Source organism: Merops nubicus, unplaced genomic scaffold, assembly GCF_000691845.1.
Source record: "Merops nubicus isolate BGI_N331 unplaced genomic scaffold, ASM69184v1 scaffold43732, whole genome shotgun sequence".
Taxonomy (NCBI): Eukaryota; Metazoa; Chordata; class Aves; order Coraciiformes; family Meropidae; genus Merops; species Merops nubicus.
The window spans coordinates 16,142-27,512 of NW_008593736.1; the positions used below are offsets into that span (position 1 = coordinate 16,142).

The window sequence follows — 11,371 nt, forward strand, 5'->3', positions numbered from 1 at the left end:
GTGGTGAAAATTAAATCAACAAATGTATAAATTGCACCAATGAAAAACTTTTAGGAACAGTTGTTAATTACTTCTAGAGGTGTTTGATTTCACTGGACCTGAAAACTCATCAGTCTTAAAGGTACTTTCCAAAACTGACACTCTGTACACACCTACTTTGTTATTTTTGTTCAAGATTAGGCAGTGTTCTCTAGGACTATCTGCAAGGCATTTAAGGCAAGAGTAAGCCAAGACTTGCAGACGTTTAGCAGGTCATGCAGAGCCATGTTACAGCTGTGTTCTGCAACTACTTCCTTGTAGTTTTGATCAATTACTTCTACAAATAATACACCCATCTTCTAGAAAGAACTGCTTACTCATGACAAAGATGTTAAGCACATGGCTACCTACCTTGCTGCCTCTGTTTCTTCCCTCTGCAACACAGGTAACACCCTAGATGTGAAACCAATGAGACACTGTCAAGTAAGAAACAATGTATACAGACTTTACACAAGCCTGCCCACCGCAGACTGTTCACAGTACTACATAAAGAGTATGTTTAGTATAGTATTTAGAACATTGATTGCCAAATCAAGGCTTCAAAAATAACAAGAGTTACTAAGTCTCTGCAAGCTTAATTTACTCCTCTAGGTGTACTGTGATTTTAGTGACATGAAACATCACTTTAGAAGGTTACTAAAACTATTTCAACCAATACTCACAGTGGAAAATACTCTGTGAAAAAGCAGCCACTCATATTTAGCTTTCTTTGCATTCATGTAGAGTCCTTGCCTTATTCACTCACGTACTGCACAACATTTAAACTTTATTCTGAACAAAACTTTTCTCTTGTTAGCCTTTGTATGTTGCTGCTCACAAAAAATGTCTAGGTTCTTCAAACATTGCTTTCTGAGGTAAATGTGTGGTATCACCATCATTTCAGAACTAAGGAAAAAAAAAAAAAAGGCAGGAAAAAGTGAAACTCCAGTGTATTGTATCTGTTTTTTAAGGTAATTGGCAATAGTGAGCCCTTTCCATACTCTAAGCACTACTGCTCCTCCCCTTCAGTTCTAAGTGCTCAGTACGACATGTAACTTTGTGGCTTATCTACAACTAACAAATATGCTCTAGATAAACGTTCAACTTATGTCCTCAACACCTTTTCTTTTTAGGCAGGTTCTACCTTACAGTTTTGACAACAAAATGAGGGAAGGATTTGATAGGCCACATTACCTTACAGGAAAGAATCCATTAATTCTAGGAGAATATCCTAGGCACAAAATAAGGCTCCATGTGGGAAAAATGAAACCACAAACCTACCAAAATGTCATCACCTATTTTACTATCCTCCATTTTATACGGGAAGAAAGGAGGCAGACTGGTTACTCTGCTTTCCATTCACAAGCTAGATCTTACTTATCTTGGGCAGACTGTGGTGTAGACATACTTTGACACACAATTTTAGCAAAAAAATAAAAAGGTTTGAGGTATAGGACTGCACCAGGTTACCATTTGCTAGATTCGGTATTGGCTGCTGAATCAAAGCACTTAAAAATCCTGACACTACTGATTCAGCAGCCAATACCGAATCTAGGGAATGGTAACTTCATGCAATTCTATACCTCAAACTTTACCTTACAACTAGTAGCAGTGCCAGCAGGTGCCACGTCTGACCTCTGACAGATAGCAACACACTTCTCCCCCCATATTTCTTTCTTAGTCAATTTCTCTTCCATGTAATTGTCACTGAACAGATGGGGGGGGGAACGCGGAAACTAGTAAAAGACCACCTAGAACTAGAGCTAAAAAGTTGTTGTTTTTTTCTCTTGAGAATTCAGGGCAAAGTATCATATTTACTAATGTACAAAGGAGCAGAAGTATTGTCTGCCTACCTGATACAGAAAGGAGAGTACAGTGAGGACTGCACATCATTCCCGACAATGTTCTCCCACGAAAGGAGCAAGAATTTGCATTCTCAAAAACCCAAGTGTTCAGACATGCAGGTTACAAAACTACATTCCTCCTTCAATCTAAATCATCAACAGCAGGCGAAGATTCTTAGAAGTGTTGTAAAAAAAAAAAAGAAGTCTCACATGACAGCAGCCCAGGAACAAATACTGAACAAAAGGGTTGTTTTTTTCTAAACATCAGAATTACTGATGACAAACCACAAATTACTGATGCATACACTTCTTGCTAGATTTTAGGCTTCTTTAAGGCCACTTTAAATAAACAGGCAAACACTGTACAAACACTTGTTGACCCTGCACTTGTACCTATTTCTAAATCTCCCAAAGCACTATAACCAATTTAGGGTTTTCTTACCTTGCTACATGTGCAATTTAAAAGCTATCTTAAAATGTTACGGTTGCAAAGTCAAGCCCTCAAAATCAAGATACTCCTCAAATCAGGTCACCTGTGCAAACTTAATTTGTCACACAAGATACAGCCGTTACAATATAAGCATTGAATACATGATCATTCACTGTTTTTCCATGTGGACTTATACATCTATGTCGCTTGGTTCACATGATACTTCCGGGATAAGTTGTCACTGTAATAAAACTGGTTTTCAGGAGATTTTTAAGGTATCTTTCCCATTTACTAAAGATGCTGAGGCATGCACAAACAAGCATTTTCAGGAGTTGCCCTGTAAAAAGGTAGCCTCATATTGTTAAAGCAGTTGAATATTTCATTGAAGGACTTTATAGTCTCTGCCCCTCCTACTGTACCATCCACCACAATGCTGGTCAGATTGCTCGAGCCAAAATTTCTTCTGCTGATCATTAATTGTTATCTTAATTTCAGTGAAGTCACAGTCAAGATTCTTTGAAATATGATCTGCACAAGTGACAACTCTTAGGACCTCAAAGAAAGCATTATGGAAGAGCTCATAAGAAAAAAAATTATATATTCAGAATAAGTAATTGAGCAATGTGCATTAAATACAAGGACATAATTAAGGGTGGGGAAACAAAGTATTAAATCACTGCTCAACAGGGAGCAACAATTCTCTGCACTGAATGAAATGGATGTCCATAGATAAATTGATACATGACAATGAATTAGCATTGTACAAAGCAAACTTATTTCAACATTTTTTAGCTTTACAATGTTATTTTTCACAGTATTATTTAAGGTTACCCAGCTCATAGGAAAACAAGCTGGAGGGAAATAAACTCCAATGACAGTTGTCAATCTCATGATTCATCAGTAGAAAGAAAACCTCCTAACTGTACAGCAGAACTTCTATCTCAGTGAGAAGTAATTGTTAACAAAAATTCAAGTTTTAGCAAACGACTTCACAGATACTTCTGCCAAAGAAGGTGGCAATGTCCAGAATTCAGGGTTTCAAATTCAGGGTTTATAGGAGAGCAAGCTGAGGCAGCCAACAGATCCTTCCCATCAAAAAAGCTCAACTCATTTTTGTCCTTCCTAATGCTTTTCTTCCCAACACATTTCCTCACCACTACACTGGTGTTCTTCAAAGTTCATAGCCAAATTAATGTCAGAGCTCAAGTCCATCGTACAGCATAAAATGATTTGTTTTGATGCAGAATGCACACCAACTGTATAACCCAAATTATGCTTCCTTGACTCTCAGGCACTTTAGTTGATTCCCATACATAACTCACCAGCTAAAAGGCTGGTGTGCATCTTCCTGCCAACAGGCACACTGAGAAAAAAAAGCATATCTAGCTACTGAAACATTTTTTTTAAAAATCATTTTCATTGTAACACTTAAAATATAAGTCATATTCTGTTACTGATGACATCCCTATAACATCTGTGAAGGACTTCCAGTCGTTTGCATTAGTAGCAAGTCAATCTTCACTTTCACATTATGTAAATAGGCACAGAGAACTACGCTTGGGCTTGCATACAATCTAAAAACCTGAGAAATTTAAAGGCCCAAGTCCCCTCCAAGTCCAGGATTGAATTTTGACAGTTTTTCCATCAATACTTTGGGAAGATGACTTACACACTCAAGATGTAATCTTCCAATACCTGGGGCAAAAGGTCCCGTATGGTAAGGGCACTCCGACTGGAGACTGGATCTAGCCTCTAGGTTCATTAATAATCTGGAATACAAAGCCTCTAAACGTCATAATTACTGTGGATAATGACTGTCAATTGTATACTCTCTCTTATCCACTATGGATGAGGTCTTTTGTTTACATACCCTCACATAAAGAAACATGAAGCATATTCTTCTTTCGTTGCTATCCCTTAAACTGTAAGTAGGAAGCAAGCAAGCTCCTAGGAGTATTACCCTACTGGCTGGTAAAATGAGGAACGGCTCAAGCCTTGGTTTTATCCAATCCCTGGTACCCTAAAAGGCATTTCATCTGAATAAGCAACAGTAGAAAATACTATTTAGTCTTTATGGGGCAAGTTTATTCCACCATGTGGAATACAATGATAATGCAGTTACAGGCCTGAAATGGTTCTTTGCACTTCACCATATTCCAGCTTTCCTACAGTTTGTGGCAGACATCGTATTTAAAAAAAAAAAAAAAAAAATGTATTTTATACAAATGCTCACAGTCATATTCTGTAAACACAAGTTATAGCAAATTTAATAGCGACAGAGTCAATACAGATTAGGAATGTCCACTGTTCTTAGACACCATATACATTAAGAATATATATACTGTATATTTTCAACTGATTCCATTCTCAGGTTCACCATATTAACACAATTATCACATGTTTTATTAATTTATATGAAAAATATTTCACTAAGAAAGTAGACAAACTGCACAGAAATAGTACAAGTGTCATGTGCATAGCAATATAGCTTAAAGCATTCACATATGGCTTTGTTTAAATGAAACTGTTGGGGAAATGGCCCTATATGGACCAATGGTTATACAGTTGACATAATGTAAACTGCTTCACATCTTTTAGGCACTTGCTAACAATAGTGTTCAATCCCTGAAAAACAAAATCAAGAACTAACAAGTGAAAATAACAAAAATCCCAGGATAACAACTGTGCGCAGTTGAAAAAAATTTTTAAATTGGTTTTAGTAGTGCATGCACAAATCTGAAAAACTTGGGGGGGAAGGGTGTAATTTCTGTGCAAGAATTATACCAAATAACTGGAGAGTATAAAAATATTTACATGTTTAGGTTTTTTTTTAAATATGTACAGAAGCCCTGAAGACTCATTCTATAGAGTAAAAATATAGGACATGATAGTAGTAAGAAAAAATAATATATATTTTTATGAAATTGTATTTGCAGTTAGTTACAAGTTTTCTAAGCCACAAAGCTCCTACATTGATCTCAAAGCTTGATGGCCATAGAGAATCTGCTCTTCCTCTTAAACACAAGCACTTTGCATTATTTTTAAGTTTCAGTTCCCATACAGAAATCCAAAATGAGATTCCTTGTGTATCCTAATTCAACTGATTCTCTTTTTAGAAACCTGTAATATGAGACTGTTTATTTTCTTCACCGGTCATCATTGTATTAATGAATTCCAATCTCGAGTAGCCTCCATCAGATGCCTCTGACCATGTCCTACCCAATTATCCTGATTGTCAAATATTCTACCACAAAACCAGCAGCTAAACTTAGCTTTCAAGGTATTATCAGAGGTAGTTTTCACAATCTGGTAATTGTTTTTGCTAGTCTTTTTCAGTGTCAATTTTAAGACAAACCTTTCTTTTACAGGACTAATAGGTTTTATTGTCCTGTGCCTCTTTTGAAAAAGATCATCAGTAGTTACATCCAAAGGATTGCATAAGGCTGGCTGCAGAAGCGCTTCAATAGTTCTTTTTGACAGTGAAACCTTAAGAACGTGTCCCTTAAATTTAGCAATGGTTTTCATTACGTTTACAACTTCTGGAACATCTGCATCAGGATGGTTAAGCACAACAACTGGTTGATTTCTCCTGGGGCATTTTACAAGCTGTTTAGAATTAAAAGGAAGTAACTTCAAAATCCTCACAGTTTCTTTTGATGCTCTTGGTTTGTAAGGGCCACCAGATTCACTAACAACTTGAGTTTGATTTTTTTCCTTGCACTTTCTGGGCAACGTTACTTTCTTTTTTGGAGGTTCTGGGTAATTACCCTTACTTTTCCGTTTCTTGTTTCTTTGGATACCCACAGTTTCTGAACTTTTAGACCCAGATTGTTTTAAACGAGGTTTCACTTTTGCAGTTCTGGTTCGGGTGTTCCATGTGGACTTCTGACTATCAAAGTGATTCCTGTTGTTAGCAGTTACCACTTGTGTTCTCTCAACAGAACCTTTTCGCAACCGTGTCCCTGCAGATTTAGTAGAATAAGCAGGTTCTGCAGGAGGGACACAACATGCTGGATTAGAGGTTGCCAAAGAGGCATTTGCTGGTAGTAACCTACCTGGTAAGATTAAGGCATCACTAGAAGTAAGCTCAGTTTGTTTCTGTGCTAGTGCAGAAGTAAGGGGCTGCAAGTTATCCAGCTGAAGTGAGGGCACCAAGTTGCTTACTGACTGACTGGTATCAGCCAGTGTGTCTGAAGCAGAAGTCTTAGTTCTCAGCAAAAGCTTTTGTTGCATGGCTCCAGTTTTCTTTGGTTGACAATTTTGATAATGATCATTATCCTGAAAAACACTCTGTTTACAAACTACAGGCTTGTTTGGTGACACACATTTCAGAAAAACTGCCTGCTGTCCATCAGGCAAAAGTGCATAAACGTGTTGTTTCCGTTTAATTTCCTGCTGGTTCATGGACTCCAAGGAACCAAAGACAGCATCTTGATCCTCTGACACCTTCACAGCAGAAATGCCTTTCACAGATGACTCTGATGAGTTTGTAACTACAAAAGGTCCTTTGAATGGTGTGCTACTCAGTGAGTCATTTGCTGTACCACGTGCCTTCCTACCACAGGAACTTCCTATGCTTCCCAAACTGTCATTTTCCCCCTCCACTTTTGCAGCTGGTATGGTTATTTTAGCATATTCTCTGGATGCAACTGTCCCTAAAACCTGAGAACTATCACTAGGGACATCTGCAACTGCTCCAATTGCCCCGTTAACAGTCAAAATCATTCCAGGTCTTTTATTTAAAACAAAAGATGCAGGTACACCTTTAGCCACATGCCCGTCTGATGAACTGGTTGATGGAAAAGATTTTCCTGAAACCACCTGAAGTCCGGGCTGGTTACCAAGGTGCAAAGGAACAAAAAATCCTGATGGAGAGGACTGAACTAAAAGGGGCTTCTTCTGTTCCTGAAGAACTGGCGAAAAGCTGCCAGGATTTTGGGTTCTAGACAATATTTTATCTTTTACTAACTGATGGGTTATGATTGCATCTGCATGAGGTTTTGACAACATACCAAAACCTCGAGTTCTGGATAATTTATCCATTCCCTGTGAATTAAATGTTCTGGATGTCTGTCTTTCTCTTCCACAATGCATACCTTCATTTGTGCTACACCTCATGTTCAACTCTCTCTGGTATAATTGAAAGCCTACACTAGGAGGAGTCCTTTGAAAACCACATGTAGTAGCTGAGCTTTTTAAATGGGTAAAGGCTTTATTCCCTGTTTCCTGACCAGAAAGCACCTTGTCAGAATGAAGATTTATGCAGTTATTTGACGTGCTGTGGGAGTCCTGCTGAGTAGTTGCTTTCACTTTTAACACATCTTGCAACACCTGGTTTATTTCAGGTGATAAATAATTGGTTGCCTGTTCACTCTGCAAGGAGAAAACAGATGTGATTTTAGGCATTAAGACCGAGTTAACGCAATCAGAGGCATTTTCTTGGAATTCCCCAGATATATTCTCAAAGCCTTGATGTATGTTAACATCCAAATACTGCTGGCCATTATGCTGGTCCTCTGTAAAACACTTGCTGTCAACAACAGATTTAGATTTGCTTTTAGGAGACAAAGAGTTATTCTTAGTGTTTATGTGTCTGTAAGTTTTATTGATATTTGACTGAGCCGATACAACTTTCTCTTGTTTTAAGCCTTTCATCAACTCTGAATATGACGATGCAGATTCTCTTCTCTTCCTGTGATTAAAAGAAACTGTTTTGCTAGATAGAATTTCTTTGTATCTGTCATCTGTTGACATCCAAATGTTATGTGGATCATCCAAAGTGTCCATTTTGGAATAGTTGTGAAAAGACAGCAACCTTTCGTTAGAAGAATCCACTGAAGTTGAATAATAGAGATTATTCGCTCCGTTGCTATTATTCAGACCACCATTCTGTATTTTCAGTTCAGGAAAAAAGGGCATTTTCATAGGGTCATAGTGAAACCCATTTGAAACAGTGGGTGGTAATACCTGAGGATGACTCGGAGGACCATAGCTTCCCCATGAGACATTACTTCGAGTTCCAACTTTAGTCACCCCATCATGTGAAGGTACAGTTGTGTCCAACTTCATTGGCAAATAATTTGAGCTTTTTCTTACGGCTACATTAGAAGGTGCTACAGTTTGAGAAACACTCCTACCATACAATAAGGAGTTATTTTGCTTTTCCTCTTTTTTTTTTCCTGAACGAGGAACAGAACAAGAAAATGGAGAGGAGATTAATGGGTGAACAGAATTGTTCTTTAAGGTTGACTGATCGTGTACATGTGGTATAGCACCTGGAGACAAGCCACAGGGATCGGCAGTCTGTAGCAAAGGAGTTGGAGAACCATCTTTAATAGGATCAGCTTTCTGACCCAACAAATGTACATTCTGCTTACTTGTAGGTAGTAACTTTATAACAATATGTTGTTTTCCATCGACCACTTTAAATCCCATAAATTTAGCACTGTAATTTGCTGGAACAGCTATTTTATTGTTTTTGACCATCAATACTGTTGGCCCATGAACAGCATTTTTCAATAATCCCAGGCCATAACTTGTTCCATAATCTTCTTTATCGTATTGTGCAGCAGTAGCAGAGAGCATTCCGCCCATGAAATTATGCTTTTCTGTAAACATAATTTGATCTTTTTCTTCATTTGGTTCCACATCTCTAACATACTGGTTCAACTCCTCAGATTTTGTTTGAATTTCATTAACACTTCTTAGCACTTGTGCAATTTTTTCTCCAGTTTTGTCACTTCCACCGCTTACTTTTTTCCGTCTCCAGAGTGCTTTTTTTGACGCTCCCATTTTATACCTTCTTAACACAAGTTTCAGTCCTGCTGGAGTCTTCACTACTCTTTTTTCACATTTATCCTTTTCCAGTTTTTCTTTTGCATATAAGTGGTCTCCATGCAGAGCTATGATGTGTTTTAAAAGATAATCTTTCTGAGGCGTGCTGTAACTGCAATATTGACAACCAAAAGGAAACGCACTAGTATGAAGATGATGATGTCTCTGGAACTCCTCATTTGTAAAGCTTACATGATGGCACTTTCCACATTTATACAGAATATCGTTGTGTCTGTGAATGTGCTGAACAAACGTGCCGACATCCTGGGTAGAAAACCCGCATTTTTCACATTGAAAGTGACCATTTAAACAATGCTTTGATGTGAAGTGTTTTGTCAGCTCCAACAAAGTGTACATACGCTCATCGTTACAGAGCTCACATTTTACTAAAGTGCTACGATGGGTGCGTCTATGCTGTTTGAAGGACTGAAAGTCATTAGCTGAGAAGTTACACATCTCACAAGGATACAAAGGCAGCTCGCCACAGTGTAACAGCTGGAAATGCTTCTGTAGATCATTTGGACTGTACCTAATACTATCCTTGCACTTTGTGCACATGAAATTCAGTACCTTCGCTGTGGTTTTCAACCCTTCTTCAAATTGCACTTCTGGTGTACTTTGCAAGTGGCTTCCCTCTGAACAACTGGGATTGCTTCCATTTATTTTCTCTAGACTTAAGGACTTCCTTGCAGTTTGTTGTTTACACTGAAAGAGTTTTCGAAATCTATCAACTTCATGTTTCATCAATACTTCATTCGGAATGTTCACCTTAGGTAAATGAATCTTCACATTTTTTAATTCGTAAGAGGGACTGACATCTAAAATTGCTGGTTTAGTCATCATACTTAAAGGATCATTCACCAGTGCTTTTGCCAAAGCAGTATCCATAGAAAAATTCTTTGCAGCATTGTGGTTTAACAAATTCATTCGCTTTTCATCACAAAAAAACTGTTCCTTTTCAGATGGCATGATTTTAGATTTTTCTTTTCTTTAAGGGAATTCGTCAGATTAGTCTTAGTTCCTGCATCAAACAAGACCACTGTGCCAAGTTCTTCTCAAGGTTCTAGAACTTCCCCATCTTATTCGCCTGAAATCAGAAAACAAAGCAAGTATTACTTTTAAAACTAATGCAATTAGAACATTGTTCTGCCAATGACCAGGCCTAACAGGAATGACACAACCAGCAGGAAGAGAAACCAATACACAGACTGTACTGTAAGCAAAAAGGACATTCCATGAATGACCTCCGGGGTTACAAACAAGTCCATCAGCTGGTACATAATTGATGCCACCCCCATCAATCCCAAAAAAGACATGATTCGACCCACAACAGGTGGTACAAGCAGTGAGCCGAGGTTTCCCGTAGTTGGCATGGGAAACAGCCAGAGCAGCCAGTTAAACATACACAACAAAGGTGCCCACATGGCAACTCTCACCCGATCCGCACGCGTTCGCAAAGGGCTAAACAGACCAGGGCCCAGCTCCAGGGAGAGTCAGGAGGTCTGCCCTGAACCAGGAAGCTCTGGGGAGTGCACTCCACAGACAGACACTCCTGACTCCCTGCAAGTGGTCCCAGCTTTTATCCCCAAGCAGACCCCTGACCTTTGTCAACTCAGTGCAGGACCCCTGGGGCTCATTTCCCTTCTGGCTCTCCCTGCAGGGCCGGCCGCACCCTGGGGGGAAGCTGTAAGGCAAACTCTCCTCCTCTGGATGAAGGGCTGTGGGAGTCACCCATATGTCAACCTTAATTCAGGGCTCGGGGTTCAAACCCCAGCATTTCAAACATTCATTACAAATCATAATTAACAAATATATGCTAAACTTGGAAGCTGTTGATTTTTATAATAGCAATTGGGAGAGAAAAAGGACGAGGAAAAAAAAGAGACATTGTCACCTTTTATGTTTGTTTGCATTGGGGGCATGTTTGTCGGTTGGGGAGGTTTTTCACAAAATATACATAGATCTCGGAAAATTAACTTTAAAGAAAAACAATCAAAAATGAAAATTGGGCTTCTTCTACCAGGGCAGTCTGTAAGCATGAGAAATCTGAGAAGTGCTTTTTTTTTAAAATAAAGCCAGCATTTATTAGTTACTCAGTAGTTCAAGCAAATATAAACACAGTACCTCCTCTGCAACATGGATCATTAGCTGAACCTAGCTGAAGTGCTAAAAAGGTCAAATTCATTAGTCAAGTTTGCTACTCTACCAGTAGCTACCTATTGTGCTTAAAAAGGAAAAAAGACAA

General features: G+C 38.6%; 1 protein-coding gene across 1 annotated transcript; it reads right to left on the reverse strand.

Annotated features, from left to right (window-relative positions):
- Positions 1-5,448: 5,448 nt before the first annotated feature.
- ZNF518A (zinc finger protein 518A) lies at positions 5,449-10,095 on the reverse strand. The gene has a single exon (XM_008935522.1). The coding sequence runs from the start codon at positions 10,093-10,095 to the stop codon at positions 5,449-5,451; it is 4,647 nt and encodes a 1,548-aa protein (XP_008933770.1).
- Between the last annotated feature and the right edge of the window lie 1,276 nt (positions 10,096-11,371).

Bases quoted from the DNA above. Each gene is read 5' to 3' on its own strand.
- ZNF518A (XM_008935522.1), bottom strand. From the start codon at position 10,095: ATGCCATCTGAAAAGGAACAGTTTTTTTGTGATGAAAAGCGAATGAAT.